Genomic DNA, 17133 nt, shown 5'->3' on the forward strand with positions numbered 1-17133 from the left:
TGTAGACCTAATGTCTATGTACACTGTATGTAGGACTAATGCCTGTGTACACTGTACTTGTTAGATCTTGGGCTTCCAGATAGTTGTGACAGAGCCAGGTTTATAGCCAACCAGGTGAATTAATAAGTAGTCCTTTAATGGTGGGTTTACAGTTGGAGCAGAGCATGAAGAGGCAGCAGCCGGGATCATGTTGTGCACAGCTCCAAGAGAGGAATCAGGAGGCTCTCTCTGCTCCGGAGCATCTGGGGATCAGGGGAGGAAGTTAACCCATCTGTCACACTCTTCCCACTGTGGCCTGCAGTCAGATCCTGGCCCTGTCCGCCTCTTCTACCCCTCCCGACCTCCCTTCTGATACCCCTCCTACCCCTCAATTCCCTCTGACCCTCTCCTCACCCTTCCTGACTGTCCTCCCACCTCTCCCCTCTCTCTGACCCTCTCCTCACCCTTCCTGACTGTACTCCCACCTCTCCCCTCTCTCTGACCCTCTCCTCACCCTTCCTGACTGTCCTCCCACCTCTCCCCTCTCCCCTCTCTCTGACCCTCTCCTCACCCTTCCTGGCTGTCCTCCCACCTCTCTTCTCTCTCCAATGCTTTCCTCATCCTTCCTGACTGTCCTCCCACCTCTCTTCTCTCTCCAATGCTTTCCTCACCCTTCCTGACCATCCTCCCACCTCTCCCCTCTCTCCAAGCCTTTCCTCACCCTTCCTGACTGTCCTCCCACCTCTCCCCTCTCTCCAATGCTTTCCTCACCCTTCCTGACTGTCCTCCCACCTCTCCCCTCTCTCCAATGCTTTCCTCACCCTTCCTGACTGACTCCTCCCACCTCCCCCCTCTCTCCAAGCCTTTCCTCACCCTTCCTGACTCCTCCCACCATGCCTGACCTCTTCCTCAGGGCTATTGATCTTCTACTGCAGCCTCCCTTCCTGTGGGGAAATGTCAGTGTTGCTCAGGAGGAAGCGTCTGTCCCCCAAATGGCACCCTATTCCCTTCATAGTGCACTACTTTTGACCAGTGCCCTGTTTTAAAAGTAGTGTAATATACAGTACAGTGAATAGGGTGCAATTTGGGACCCATACTACATTAAGGCAGGATCATCCCTCTGCTAATTCCCCCTCTCTCTCCTACTCCAGATGGGAGGTTAATTGAGCTTGGGGGAAGACGCTCCTCACTAAGTCAGCCTCCCGACCCCGGCCCTGCAAACCGCTAATTTAGGCCACAAACTGCAGCGACTGCAGCTCAAATGGGGTGGCCATTACATTATCCACAATGGTGCAATGAGGCATGCCGGTGTAGAAATCCCCTCAGCGACTTGGCTACATCCCAAATTGCTCCCTATTACCCTTCTGGGCCATGGTCAAAAGTAGCGCACTATGTAGGGAGTAGGGTGCCGTTTGGGACGCCGTCAATAGCTGCTTGGAATTGCTTGTGCTTTCTTGCAGAGCTTGTAGGTTGAAGCAGGGCTAGTAGGTTGAAGCAGGGCTAGTAGGTTGAAGCAGGGCTTGTAGGTTGAAGCAGGGCTTGTAGGTTGAAGCAGGGCTTGTAGGTTGAAGCAGGGCTAGTAGGTTGAAACAGGGCTTGTAGGTTGAAGCAGGGCTTGTAGGTTGAAGCAGGGCTTGTAGGTTGAAGCAGGGCTTGTAGGTTGAAGCAGGGCTTGTAGGTTGAAGCAGGGCTTGTAGGTTGAAGCAGGGCTTGTAGGTTGAAGCAGGGCTTGTAGGTTAAAGCAGGGCTTGTAGGTTGAAGCAGGGCTAGTAGGTTGAAGCAGGGCTAGTAGGTTGAAGCAGGGCTTGTAGGATGAAGCAGGGCTTGTAGGTTGAAGCAGGGCTAGTAGGTTGAAACAGGGCTTGTAGGTTGAAACAGGGCTTGTAGGTTGAAGCAGAGCTTGTAGGTTGAAGCAGGGCTAGTAGGTTGAAGCAGGGCTTGACTGTTGCATCTGGGACATGGGTTGGTTCCTATTTTGTGCAGTGAAGACTGACTATTGGTTCCAATCTTTTCTAGACCTGGTCTCTGAATGTCACTTTCTTTTCTAACGCCAGTCATCTGTGTGTGGTTTTAATACGCTCAAGGGCGTGCTCTCCAGTCAACCATTCTTCCCTCTGTTTCTCTGAGAGGATCAGTCAGGGTGGTAATTTATCTCTCCCTGCATTTCCCAAAGTGGATAGACACTCTCCTTCCCCTCCCCTCTTCCCTCCTTCCCCTCCAACTCTTTGAGCGAGAGAGACTCCACAGTAATCCAATGATATAGCCTTGAGTGACTGTGTGTGGCAGAGAGCTACTGTCCTCTCCTCTGAGGGGTGTTAAGGCTGTCGCAGACTCTCATATCCTGGTCTCACATCCAGTCTTCTCTCTGAGCCTCGCAACCATACTGGAGACATAATAATTCATTTTCAACCAAAATGTAAAGGCTATATGTAATTTAGCAGGTGCTTATCAAAAGTGTTTTTGTGAAACCACCTAGCCTATTTCTACATTCCTAACAAAAGTCAGAGTATAATGAGTGTATAATGATTTCATATATGGGATTGGATCCGCGGCCCTGTCTTAGCTATCATCACTCTCTTACCAATAGTTATCCACAACCCTGGGTTAGCTATCACCCCCCTCTTACCAAAAGTTACCACGACCCTGGCTTAGCTATCACCACTCTCTTACCAATTGTTACCCACGACCCTGGCTTAGCTATCACCACTCTCTTACCAAAAGTTACCATGACCCTGGGTTAGCTATCACCACTCTCTTACCAATAGTCACCCACGACCCTGGCTTAGCTATCACCACTCTCTTACCAATAGTTACCCACGACCCTGGTCTTACCAATAGTTACCCACGGTTTTGCTACCACCACTGTCTTACCAAAAGTTACCACGACCCTAGCTTAGCTATCACCACTCTCTTACCAATAGTCACCCACGACCCTGGCTTAGCTATCACCACTCTCTTACCAATAGTTACCCACGACCCTGGTCTTACCAATAGTTACCCACGGTTTTGCTACCACCACTCTCTTACCAATAGTCACCCACGACCCTGGCTTAGCTATCACCACTCTCTTACCAATAGTTACCCACGACCCTGGTCTTACCAATAGTTATCCACAGTTTTGCTACCACCACCCACTTACAAATAGTCACCACGACCCTGGCTTTGCTATCATCACTCTCTTGCCAATAGTCACCCACCACCCTGGTCTTACCAATAGTTACCCACGGTTTTGCTACCACCACCCTCTTACCAATAGTCACCTGCGACCCTGGCTTAGCTACACCACCCTCTTACCAATAGTCACCCACGACCCTGGCTTAGCTATCACCACTCTCTTGCCAATAGTCATCCACAACCCTGGTTTTGCTAGCACCACCCTCTTACCAATACTCAATCGGTACCCTGGTTTTGTTAGCATCACCCTCTTACCAATAGTCAATCAGTACCCTGGTCGTGCTGGTACCACCCTCTTACCAATAGTCAATCGGTACCCTGGTTGTGCTAGCACCACCCTCTTACCAATAGTCAATCGGTACCCTGGTTATGCTAGCACCACCCTCTTACCAATAGTCAATCGGTACCCTGGTTGTGCTAGCACCACCCTCTTACCAATAGTCAATCGGTACCCTGGTTGTGCTAGTACCACCCTCTTACCAATAGTCAATCGGTACCCTGGTTGTGCTAGCACCACCCTCTTACCAATAGTCAATCGGTACCCTGGTTGTGCTAGCACCACCCTCTTACCAATAGTCAATCGGTACCCTGGTTGTGCTAGCACCACCCTCTTACCAATAGTCAATCGGTACCCTGGTTGTGCTAGCACCACCCTCTTACCAATAGTCAATCGGTACCCTGGTTGTGCTAGCACCACCCTCTTACCAATAGTCAATCGGTACCCTGGTTGTACTAGCACCACCCTCTTACCAATAGTTAATCGGTACCCTGGTTATGCTAGCACCACCCTCTTACCAATAGTCAATCGGTACCCTGGTTGTGCTAGCACCACCCTCTTACCAATAGTCAATCGGTACCCTGGTTGTGCTAGCACCACCCTCTTACTAATAATCAGTATTAAAATGAACTTGTTTTTCACAATCAACACCTGAAACACCTTATGCTTCATTACCTTCCAGGTGTGTTCCCTGGATCAGAGCAGTGGGCCAGGGAACACACACACAACCACCGCGTTCGTGTTCGTGTTCCCTGGCCCACTGCTCTGATCGTGGTGTGTCCCAGTGCATAATGTCTACCCCGAAGGGCTTTCTGTTTCACATCAACTAAATGGGGTCAAATGCTCCCCAGAGATTCAGGGTGTAATGGTGACTGGTTACAACAGAACAGAAGCCGTCTGTGTCTTTCATGCTTGCAAAACATTCTATCCTCAGCGGTTCACTGCCATGAAATTATTAATTATTTGAATGATCAGTCAGTGATTCATTCCATTTAAATTAATGATCAGTTCAATTTGAGCTATTTTATTTTTCTGGCTGGGTCTCGTCTCTCAGGATCCGTTGAGTGAATTTCTGTTTCGTTTTGGAAAAGCATAAAAAAAGCCTGTAAGGCAAAAGCATCCTTGTTCCTGTCAGTAATGAGGCTACGGTAGTTTTCAGTTGCGTAGGGGAAGGTTTCAGTCTGGCTGGATTGGATATATAGCATAGACATAACAAGACTGCATCTCAAATGCCATGGGTCCTGGTTAAAAGTAGTGCACTATATACAGTTGAAGTCGGAAGTTTACATACACCTTAGACAAAAACATTCCAACTCTGTTTTTCACAATTCTTGACATTTAATCCTAGTAAAAATTCCCTGTTTTAGGTCAGTTAGGATCACCACTTTATTTTAAGAATGTGAAATGTCAGAATAATAGTAAAGAGTGATTTATTTCAGCTTTTATTTATTTCATCACATTCCCAGTGGGTCAGAAGTTTACATACACTCAATTAGTATTTGGTAACATTGCCTTTAAATTGTTTAACTTGGGTTAAACGTTTCGGGTAGCCTTCCACAACCTTCCCACAATAAGTTGGGTGAATGTTGGCCCTTTCCTCCTGACAGAGCTGGTGTTTATACTAGTTTCTTTTGATTTTCCCATGATGTCAAGCAAAGAGGCACTGAGTTTGAAGGTAGGCCTTGAAATACATCCACAGGTACACCTCCAATTGACTCATGATGTCAATTAGCCTATCAGAAGCTTCTAAAGCCATGACATAATTTTCTGGAATTTTCCAAGCTGTTTAAAGGCACAATTCTGACCCACTGGAATTGTGATAGAATAAGTGAAATAATCTGTCTGTAAACAATTGTTGGAGAAATTACTTGTGTCAAGCTGTCCTTTAGATTAAAGGAAATATATGAAACATATTATCAGGGAACTACTCACCAACCCCAGAAACTCAGCCTAAAACCCCAAACAGCAAGCAATGCAGGTGTAGAATCCACTTCCACCTGTGTGTGTGTGTCTCTCTCTCTACATCCACTTCCACCTGTGTGTGTGTGTCTCTCTCTCTACATCCACTTCCACCTGTGTGTGTGTGTCTCTCTCTCTACATCCACTTCCACCTGTGTGTGTGTGTCTCTCTCTCTACATCCACTTCCACCTGTGTGTGTGTGTCTCTCTCTCTACATCCACTTCCACCTGTGTGTGTGTGTCTCTCTCTCTACATCCACTTCCACCTGTGTGTGTGTGTGTGTCTCTCTCTACATCCACTTCCACCTGTGTGTGTGTGTGTGTCTCTCTCTCTACATCCACTTCCACCTGTGTGTGAGTGTCTCTCTCTCTACATCCACTTCCACCTGTGTGTGTGTGTGTGTGAGTGTCTCTCTCTCTCTACATCCACTTCCACCTGTGTGTGTCTTTCTCTCTCCACTTCCACCTGTGTGTGTGTCTCTCTCTCTCCACTTCCACCTGTGTGTGTGTGTGTGTCTCTCTCTACATCCACTTCCACCTGTGTGTGTGTGTGTCTCTCTCTACATCCACTTCCACCTGTGTGTGAGTGTCTCTCTCTCTACATCCACTTCCACCTGTGTGTGTGTGAGTGTCTCTCTCTCTCTCTACATCCACTTCCACCTGTGTGTGTGTCTTTCTCTCTCCACTTCCACCTGTGTGTGTGTCTCTCTCTCTCCACTTCCACCTGTGTGTGTGTGTGTGTCTCTCTCTACATCCACTTCCACCTGTGTGTGTGTGTGTCTCTCTCTACATCCACTTCCACCTGTGTGTGAGTGTCTCTCTCTCTACATCCACTTCCACCTGTGTGTGTGTGTGTGTGAGTGTCTCTCTCTCTCTCTACATCCACTTCCACCTGTGTGTGTGTCTTTCTCTCTCCACTTCCACCTGTGTGTGTGTTTCTCTCTCTCCACTTCCACCTGTGTGTGTGTGTGTGTGTCTCTCTCTCCACTTCCACCACTCACCACCACCTGCATGCCTACTAATCCAGTTGCAGCTTTAGTGTGCGTGTCCATATCCGCATGATTCCATCTCTGCTACAGACAGGAAGGAGAAGCAGCCGAGTGCTGTCTGGGAGTGCTGGGGCTGAAGCAGCTGTTTTAATAAACACTTCTCCTCACTGCATCGGTGGAAGGTAGGAAGGCTCCTCTCCTCGGTGTACACAGAGCCTGAAGGGCCATGGCTATATGCACTAGGAGATAAGGGGTTCCTGATCTCATTCCTGCACTTAGAGATTCCTGCAGAGTTGGATAGAAGGCACATTTACCACAAAGCCTGTTTTGCATGGGCATTAAAGGCTTTATGGATGTATGCCTGTTCAGACTACACAGTCTAGCACTGTAGGTGGTGGTATGCATATTTTCAGTTTGTTTACAATTCGCCAATGAAGAATAATAATAAGAAAATGAACTACTTTAAAATGGTGACAGCCCCCAGTGGTGCTGCTGAGAGTGGTGGAGGTTTGCCTTCTCTCCATATCTATGGAACCTAGCTTTCTTCTGCTGATGCTGAGAGTGGTGGAGGTTTGCCTTCTCTCCATATCTATGGAACCTAGCTTTCTTCTGCTGATGCTGAGAGTGGTGGAGGTTTGCCTTCTCTCCATGTCCATGGAACCTAGCTTTCTTCTGCTGATGCTGAGAGTGGTGGAGGTTTGCCTTCTCTCCATATCTATGGAACCTAGCTTTCTTCTGCTGATGCTGAGAGTGGTGGAGGTTTGCCTTCTCTCCATATCTATGGAACCTAGCTTTCTTCTGCTGATGCTGAGAGTGGTGGAGGTTTGCCTTCTCTCCATATCTATGGAACCTAGCTTTCTTCTTCTTCAGATGTGGAGCACCACGCCTGGTAATAGACTTTATTCTCTCTGTCTAATCCCCTGAAAAAACTGATTTAATAAACCCAAAGCCGACAGAAGCAGCAGACATAACATCCCCCGGTCTGTCTCTTTGTGAGGGGACTTCACTGATGCTGTCCTCTGCAGAACCTGCTCAGTGTATTGTCTCTCGTACTTACCAAGCTCAGACACTTAACAAAAGCTGGAGGAGATCACAAAGGAAAACACCTATTCAAATGTTAATGCTCATTTCAGGCTGTCAGACTTCAAACGGGTTGGTTCTTTTCCCCGTTATGTCCACACGACAATTAAGCGCAAGTATTTAATTTATATGCATTTTCCTCCCGTGTCTGTGTCCTGGAAAAGTCCTAGTCTACAAAAGGGGTTTGCGAGAAACGGAAACGCAGCGTCTATCTTGGTGATGTCATCAGTAAATAAAGTAAATAAAAGAGTTTGTTGTTTTTGATGATCAAACGAAGTAGGATGATTGAGCAGCCTGGTAGGCAGCAGGATACTGTAATATCTAGGATAACATGACAGGTGATCTCGACACCACTAGGCATACCTGGGTTCAAATACTATTTCAAATCATTTCCAGTAATTTGAGTGTTTGTTTTAGCCTGTCTGGAGTGCCAGATGGGATGGGTTTGCACTGTTGGGACTTCCACATCTGTTGTGCCAGGAAAGCTCAATTTAGCCCAGCTAAAGTATTACAAATATATTTGAACCCAGGTAATGGTGGAACAGTACAGAGAACCAGGGTAAAACCAGGGTAAAACCAGCACGAAGAGTAACAATTACGGGCAACCATTACAATAGTTACAAGACTACAAATCCTGGCCATCTGGCACTCCAGGTTGTCAGGGTTTATTTGATTTATTTTAAGGCTAAATCAAATAAAACCATTTCAAATAGTATTTGATCCCAGGTCTGCTGTTAGGCACATCAGGGCTTAGGCCTGCTTCTGAGGGCCAGAGGGGGAACTGTGGCAAGAACCAGGGGGAACCATGAGGGGCCAACAGTGGGGCTGCTTTTAGCCCACTCTTCCCTGACAGTTGGGATCCTATCATGGGAGAGAGGCGATCACTCTACCCATCAATCTTTCTGTCTTCTGGGTGTTCTGGCTTCATCCCTGACAGCTGGTCTGACTGACACCCACTGTCCTTCATCCATGACGGGTAGCCCCGGCCCCCTTCTCATCAAATGGCCGTTCTTCTTCTCCATCAAAGGTGACACAGATCAAGCTAATCAACAGGACAGAGAGCCAGGCGTTTGGCTTTGTTAATATTCTGCACTCTTGGATTGTTTAGGATCTATAATCGTATTAGATTTTTCTCAACATCAATCAATTTATAATCAAATCAAATGTTTTTCATAAAGCTATTTTTACATCATCAGTTGTCACAAAGTGCTTTACAGACACCCAGCCTAAAACCCTACAGAACATCCATTTGAAATGTTCTTTACAAATGGTAAAGGCCACTTCTGTTAATATGCTGAACTCTGAAATAATATACTGGGATAACATGAGTGCTTTCTTTATGTCATGTTTCATATCATTCTGTCTGTAGCATTTGAAATGACATTAGACCGTTCTAAATGTATTTTTCCTGACGTACCGAAAAAGTTTGATGTTTTGAGGCCAAAAGTATCTGTGACCTTTCTGTGACAACCCTTGAACCAGAGATGAAATGGGGGAATGAATGGAAACAAATCAAACATGTACATTATCTGAAACAGGCATCTCTTTCAGCTGATTGAAATATCTCAAGTGTCCATTCATCATTTCAGTTACAGTTACAAGAAGACAACAGAATAGGACATGCTCTCACTGTTTGGCATCTACTTACAATGTTTTTTTGTGCTCTCTCTCTTTCTCTTTCTCTTTCTCTCGCTCGCTCTCGCTCTCTCGCTCTCTCTCTCCTACAGATGGTGTACCAGCCCTGTCTTTCTCCATCAGCTCCTTGACCTTGATTGGCATGTTGGCAGTGATCACATACACGGTGAGTCTGTGTGTGTGTGTTTTCATCACTTACATTGTGTGTGTCCTGGCAGTGATCACTTACAGGGTGAGTGAGTGGGGACCAGGGACCTTCGACGGGTGGCCGATGGCCGCTGTCACTTCATTGATTTGCATGTGGCTCGAGAGGGCCATAACCGCACATAAAATATTCTAATCTTCCAAGGGGAAAGGTTCCAAGTGTTACCGGTCCAGTGGCTTAAAGGGACATGACCTCCCTGTCTGTTCAGTCATGTATGTAGGCTGAGACCCATGACCTTGGTGCTGCTAACGCCACATTCTAACCAACTGAACTACACAGGGTTGAAAAGGTATTTTCATCAGTATTTCTACTACTATACATCAGTATTTCTACTACTACCAGTACTACTACTACTACTACTACTACTACTACTACCTCTACTACCACCACTACCATTAATACCACTACTACTACCACTTCTACCACCACCACCATTACCAGTACTACTACTACTACTACTACTACTACCTCTACTACCACCACTACCATTAATACCACTACTACTACTACCTCTACTACCACCACTACCATTAATACCACTACTACTACCACTTCTACCACCACCACCACCACCATTACTACTACTACTACTACTACTACCTCTACTACCACCACTACCATTACTACCACTACTACTACCACTTCTACCACCACCATTACCACTACTACTACTACTACTACTACTACCTCTACTACCACTTCTACCACCACCATTACCACTACTACTACTACTACTACTACTACTACCTCTACTACCACCACTGCCATTACTACCACTACCACTACTACTACCACTACTACCACCATTACCAGTACTACTACTACTACTACTACCTCTACTACCACTACTACTACCACCACTACTACTACCCTTACCACTACTACCAACATTACCACTACCAGTACCACCACTACTACTACTACTACTACCATTACTACCACCACTACTACTACCACCACTACCATTACCACCACTACCACCACTACTACTACTACCTTTACCACTACTACCACTACTATTACCACTACTACTACCATTACTACCACTACCATTACCACTACTACTACTACCATTACCACTACTACTACTACCACCATTACCACTACCAGTACCACTACTACTACTACTACTACTACGATTACTACCACCACTACAACTACTACTACCACCGCTACCATTACTACCACTACTACCACCATCACCATTACCACTACTACTACCACTACCATTACTACCACTACCACCACCATTACCACTACTACTACCACTACCATTACTACCACTACCACCACCATTACCACTACTGCTACCACCACCACTCCCACTGCTGCTACTCCCACTGCTACCACTACTGCTACTACCACTCCCACTGCTACTACCACTACTACCACTACTGCTACCATTACCAGTACAACTATTGCTACTGCTACCACTACCACCACCACCACCACTACTACTACTACTACTACTACCACCACTACTAATACCATTACTACTACTAATGCCATTACTACTACTACTGCTACTACTACTACTACTACTACTACCACTACTAATACCATTACTACTACTATCACCACTACTAATTCCATTACTAATGCTACCACTACCACTACTATTTTATTTTATTTATTTTATTTTACCTTTATTTAACCAGGTAGGCAAGTTGAGAACAAGTTCTCATTTACAATTGCGACCTGGCCAAGATAAAGCAAAGCAGTTCGACAGATAAAACGACACAGAGTTACACATGGAGTAAAAACAAACATACAGTCAATAATGCAGTATAAACAAGTCTATATACTACCACTACTATTACCACTACTACTACCATTACTACCACTACCATTACCACTACTACTACTACCATTACCACTACTACTACTACTACCACCATTACCACTACCAGTACCACTACTACTACTACTACTACGATTACTACCACCACTACAACTACTACTACCACCGCTACCATTACTACCACTACTACCACCATTACCACTACTACTACCACTACCATTACTACCACTACCACCACCATTACCACTACTACTACCACTACCATTACTACCACTACTGCTACTACCACCATTACCACTACTGCTACTACCACTCCCACTGCTGCTACTCCCACTGCTACCACTACTGCTACTACCACTCCCACTGCTACTACCACTACTACCACTACTGCTACCATTACCAGTACAACTATTGCTACTGCTACCACTACCACCACTACTACTACTACTACTACTACTACTACTACCACCACTACTAATACCATTACTACTACTAATGCCATTACTACTACTACTGCTACTACTACTACTACTACTACCACTACTAATACCATTACTACTACTATCACCACTACTAATTCCATTACTACTGCTACCACTACTACCACTACTGCTACCATTACCAGTACAACTATTGCTAATGCTACTACTACTACTACTACTACTACTACTACTACTACTACTACTACTACTACTACTACTAATACCATTACTACTACTACTACTACCACTACTAATACCATTACTACTACTACCACCACTACTAATGCCATTACTACTACTACCACTACCACTACTACTACCATTACCACTACTACCACTACCACCACTTCTACTACCACCATTACTATGACCAGTACTTCTACTACCACTACTGCTACCACCACTACTACCTCTACTACTACCTCTACTACTACTACTACTACCACTCACACCACGAATACTACTACCACTACCATTTACCACCACTACCACTACCACCACCACCAGTCAGTGGTGGAAAAGTACCAAATTGTCATACTTGAGTGAAATTAAAGATACCTTAATGGAAAATGACTCAAGTTAAAGTGAAAGTCACCCAGTAAAATGCTAAGTAAAGTAAAAGTCTAAAAGTATTTGTTTTTAAATATACTTATGTATCAAAAGTACATTTAATTTCTAAAATATACTTAAGCATTTTCTTGTTTTTTAAAATGACGCATATCCAGGGGCTATCTCCAACACTCAGACATTATTTTCAAGCAAAGCATTTGTGTTTAGTGAGTCCGCCAGATCAGAGGTAGTAGGGATGACCAGGGATGTTCTCTGTTTAGTGAGTCCTCCAGATCAGAGGTAGTAGGGATGACCAGGGATGTTCTCTGTTTAGTGAGTCCTCCAGATCAGAGGCAGTAGGGATGACCAGGGATGTTCTCTGTTTAGTGAGTCCACCAGATCAGAGGCAGTAGGGATGACCAGGGATGTTCTCTGTTTAGTGAGTCCGCCAGATCAGAGGCAGTAGGGATGACCAGGGATGTTCTCTGTTTAGTGAGTCCTCCAGATCAGAGGCAGTAGGGATGACCAGGAATGTTCTCTGTTTAGTGAGTCCTCCAGATCAGAGGCAGTAGGGATGACCAGGGATGTTCTCTGTTTAGTGAGTCCTCCAGATCAGAGGCAGTAGGGATGACCAGGGATGTTCTCTGTTTAGTGAGTCCTCCAGATCAGAGGCAGTAGGGATGACCAGGGATGTTCTCTGTTTAGTGAGTCCTCCAGATCAGAGGCAGTACTGATGACCAGGGATGTTCTCTGTTTAGTGAGTCTGCCAGATCAGAGGCAGTAGGGATGACCAGGGATGTTCTCTGTTTAGTGAGTCCTCCAGATCAGAGGCAGTACTGATGACCAGGGATGTTCTCTGTTTAGTGAGTCCTCCAGATCAGAGGCAGTAGGGATGACCAGGGATGTTCTCTGTTTAGTGAGTCCTCCAGATCAGAGGCAGTACTGATGACCAGGGATGTTCTCTGTTTAGTGAGTCCTCCAGATCAGAGGCAGTACTGATGACCAGGGATGTTCTCTGTTTAGTGAGTCCTCCAGATCAGAGGCAGTACTGATGACCAGGGATGTTCTCTGTTTAGTGAGTCCTCCAGATCAGAGGCAGTACTGAAGACCAGGGATGTTCTCTGTTTAGTGAGTCCTCCAGATCAGAGGCAGTAGGGATGACCAGGGATGTTCTCTGTTTAGTGAGTCCGCCAGATCAGAGGCAGTAGGGATGACCAGGGATGTTCTCTGTTTAGTGAGTCCGCCAGATCAGAGGCAGTACTGATGACCAGGGATGTTCTCTGTTTAGTGAGTCCTCCAGATCAGAGGCAGTAGGGATGACCAGGGATGTTCTCTTGATACGTGTGTGAATCAGACCATTTTACTGTCCTGCTAATAAGCATTCAAAATATAACGAGTACTTTTGCGTGTCAGGGAAAATGTATGGAGTAAAACGTACATCATTTTCTTTAGGAATGTAGTAAAGTAAAAGTTGTCAAAAATATAAATAGTAAAGTACAGATACCAAAAAAAACTAGTAGTACTTTAGTATTTTTTACTTAAGTAATTTACACCCCTGCTACCACTACTGCTGCTGCTACTACTACTACTACTACTACTACTACTAATACTACTACTACTACTACTACTACAGTGTAGTCTTAGCCTAAGGTGAACACTATCTATTTGACTAAATATTTGGTTCAGTGAATTTAGTTAGAGACGTGTTGGAGAAGAGAGAACATGTCTGAATCACAGCATCTTAGAGACCTACAGATGCTCTCAGTGATCGAGGGGCCTTTCAGTATTAGTAATGCTTTGTGATTCTAGGGATGTGGCATTCAATCACTCACTGTCGTCTTTCACCTGAGAGTGCTGGGGGCTTTTGACGTGATGTATATACACGCTCTATCCGTCGCACTTGTTCGCCCCCTATTTATACATGTCAGTCTCTGGGGCCATTTAATATAGGCCTGTATTTTGATTCCCTCAGCATACTGTAGCTGTCCCAGGTTTTTCTACCAGATAAGAGAAATTGCCTGTGCCCTAACACTCCTTAATGTTGTCTATTTTTCATGGCTGCTATCATGGTACCTAGTCTGTGAACTGAACATGTCTGGAGGGTGTGGGGTGGTGGTGTCAGTGGGTGAGGGGAGCAACACACACACACTTAACGGAAGTTTACATACACTTAGGTTGGAATCATTAAAACTCGTTTTTCAAGCACTCCATATTTTTCTTGTTAACAAACTATAGTTTTGGCAAGTCGGTTAGGACATCTACTTTGTGCATGACACAAGTCATTTTCTGACAATTATTTGAAGACAGATTATTTCACAATTCACTGCATCACAATTCCAGTGGGTCAGAAGTTTACATACACTAAGTTGACTGTGCCTTTAAACAGCTTGGAAAATCCCAGAAAATGATGTCATGGCTTTAAAAGCTTCTGATAGGCTAATTGACATAATTTGAGTCAATTGGGGGTGTACCTGTGGATGTATTTCAAGGCCTACCTTCAAACTCAGTGCATCTTTGCTTGACATCATGGGAAAATCAAAAGAAATCAGCCGAACGTACTTTGGTGTGAAAAGTGCAATTCGATCCCAGAAAAACAGTAAAGGACCTTGTGAAGATGCTGGAGGAAACAAAAGTATCTATATCCACAGTAAAACGAGTCCTATATCGACATAACCTGAAAGGCTGCTCAGCAAGGAAGAAGCCACTGCTCCAAAACTGCCATAAAAAAGCCATACTACGTTTTGCAACTGCACATGGTGACATAGAAGGTACTTTTTGGAGAAATGTCCTCTGGTCTGATGAAACAAAAATAGAACTGTTTGGTCATAATGACCATCGTTATGTTTGGAGGAAAAAGGGGGTGGCTTGCAAGCTGCATCATGTTGTGGGGGTGCTTTGCCTCAGGAGGGACTGGTGCACTTCACAAAATAGATGGCATCATGTGGATGTAAAATTATGTGGATATATTGAAGCAACATCTCAAGACATCAGTCCGGAAGTTAAAGCCCCAAGCATACAAATTGCTTAAGGACAACAAAGTCAAGGTATTGGAGTGGCCATCCCAAAGCCCTGACCTCAAATCCTGTAGAAAATGTGTGGGCAGACCTGAAAAAGCGTGTGCGAGCAAGGAGGCCCACAAACCTGACTCAGTTACACCAGCTCTGTCAAGAGGAATGGGCCAAAATTCACCCAACTTATTGTGGGAAGCTTGTCGAAGGCTACCCGAAACGTTTGACCCAAGATAAACAATTTAAAGGCAATGCTACCAAATACTAATTGAGTGTATGTAAACTTCTGATTTGGCTAAGGTTTATGTAAACCTCCAACTTCAACTGTACGTACACTAGAAACGGTCAGCAAATAGTTTTCATAACAGTTCTAGTAAAAGCAACAGTTCCTATCAAATCTAATTTTACTTGTCACATACACATGGTTAGCAGATGTTAATGGTCACATACACATGGTTAGCAGATGTTAATGGTCACATACACATGGTTAGCAGATGTTAATGGTCACATCCACATGGTTAGCAGATGTTAATGGTCACATCCACATGGTTAGCAGATGTTAATGGTCACATCCACATGGTTAGCAGATGTTAATGGTCACATACACATGGTTAGCAGATGTTAATGGTCACATACACATGGTTAGCAGATGTTAATGGTCACGTACACATGGTTAGCAGATGTTAATGGTCACATACACATGGTTAGCAGATGTTAATGGTCACGTACACATGGTTAGCAGATGTTAATGGTCACATCCACATGGTTAGCAGATGTTAATGGTCGCATCCACATGGTTAGCAGATGTTGATGGTCACATACACATGGTTAGCAGATGTTAATGGTCACATACACATGGTTAGCAGATGTTAATGGTCACATACACATGGTTAGCAGATGTTAATGGTCACATACACATGGTTAGCAGATGTTAATGGTCACATACACATGGTTAGCAGATGGTAATGGTCACATACACATGGTTAGCAGATGTTAATGGTCACATACACATGGTTAGCAGATGTTAATGGTCACATACACATGGTTAGCAGATGTTAATGGTCACATACACATGGTTAGCAGATGTTAATGGTCACGTCCACATGGTTAGCAGATGTTAATGGTCACATACACATGGTTAGCAGATGTTAATGGTCACATACACATGGTTAGCAGATGTTAATGGTCACATACACATGGTTAGCAGATGTTAATGGTCACATACACATGGTTAGCAGATGTTAATGGTCACATACACATGGTTAGCAGATGTGTCGCGGTTGAAGATACTCCACACTTAGAATTGTTACAATACAGCAGATATTGACTGAATTATAGGACATACAATATTTTACTGGTGGGTGCAGACAAATAATGAATGAAGTTCATGGATTTTAGATATTCAATTTATTGTCACTTTTGTAAAATGTCACTTTTTTCTTAGAATGCACTCATATATTTATATATTTTCTTATTGTATCTGGAATTTCCACCCATTTAAAAAAAAATTCAAGACAGTTATATGTGTCATATTTGCATAAATGCACCAGGTGTATTTGCATATATTAATAATTGAACATAAAGAGGTGGAGCTAGGCTGCAACCACCAAACAACTGCTCTCTCTACCCTACCTCTGCGCTCACCCGCGCCGTCTAGACTGCCTCATTAATTACTGTTGTCACGTTCTCAGGCATTATTAAACATTTATGTCAAGGAAGATACCCATGGGATTTCAAATCAAAACGCTTGGCTACCCCGATCTAATCATACTTCACATTGTTTGTGAGATTAGATATAATATCACTATCATCCCAGTGTTCCTTCTCGGAAGTTGCTTTCATTTCAGCACATCTAATTAGTAAACATTCCAACTGTATTAAATTATTACTTTTTTCAATGAACTTTTTCCAAGAAATGAACACTCATCAAAATAAAGTTCAGTTCTCTTTCTTGTGATGTTCAGTAGGTGTCAAGATGGTGCGTTAAATTCTTAT

General features: G+C 44.3%; 1 protein-coding gene across 6 annotated transcripts in view; it reads left to right on the plus strand.

Annotated features, from left to right (window-relative positions):
- Window positions 1-17133, plus strand: part of lmbrd1 (LMBR1 domain containing 1) — a 180069-nt gene that overhangs the window by 79679 nt on the left and 83257 nt on the right. For 4 of the 6 annotated variants that reach the window (XM_031813196.1, XM_031813198.1, XM_031813197.1 and 1 more), the window contains exon 7: window positions 9186-9259. In XM_031813196.1, the coding sequence (XP_031669056.1) occupies window positions 9186-9259 (74 nt within the window). Of the gene's footprint in view, window positions 1-9185; window positions 9326-17133 lie in introns of all 6 variants that reach the window. The other 2 variants (XM_031813193.1, XM_031813194.1) reach the window with 1 other exon arrangement.

This window comes from Oncorhynchus kisutch, unplaced genomic scaffold (assembly GCF_002021735.2).
Source record: "Oncorhynchus kisutch isolate 150728-3 unplaced genomic scaffold, Okis_V2 Okis04b-Okis11a_hom, whole genome shotgun sequence".
Lineage (NCBI taxonomy): Eukaryota > Metazoa > Chordata > Actinopteri > Salmoniformes > Salmonidae > Oncorhynchus > Oncorhynchus kisutch.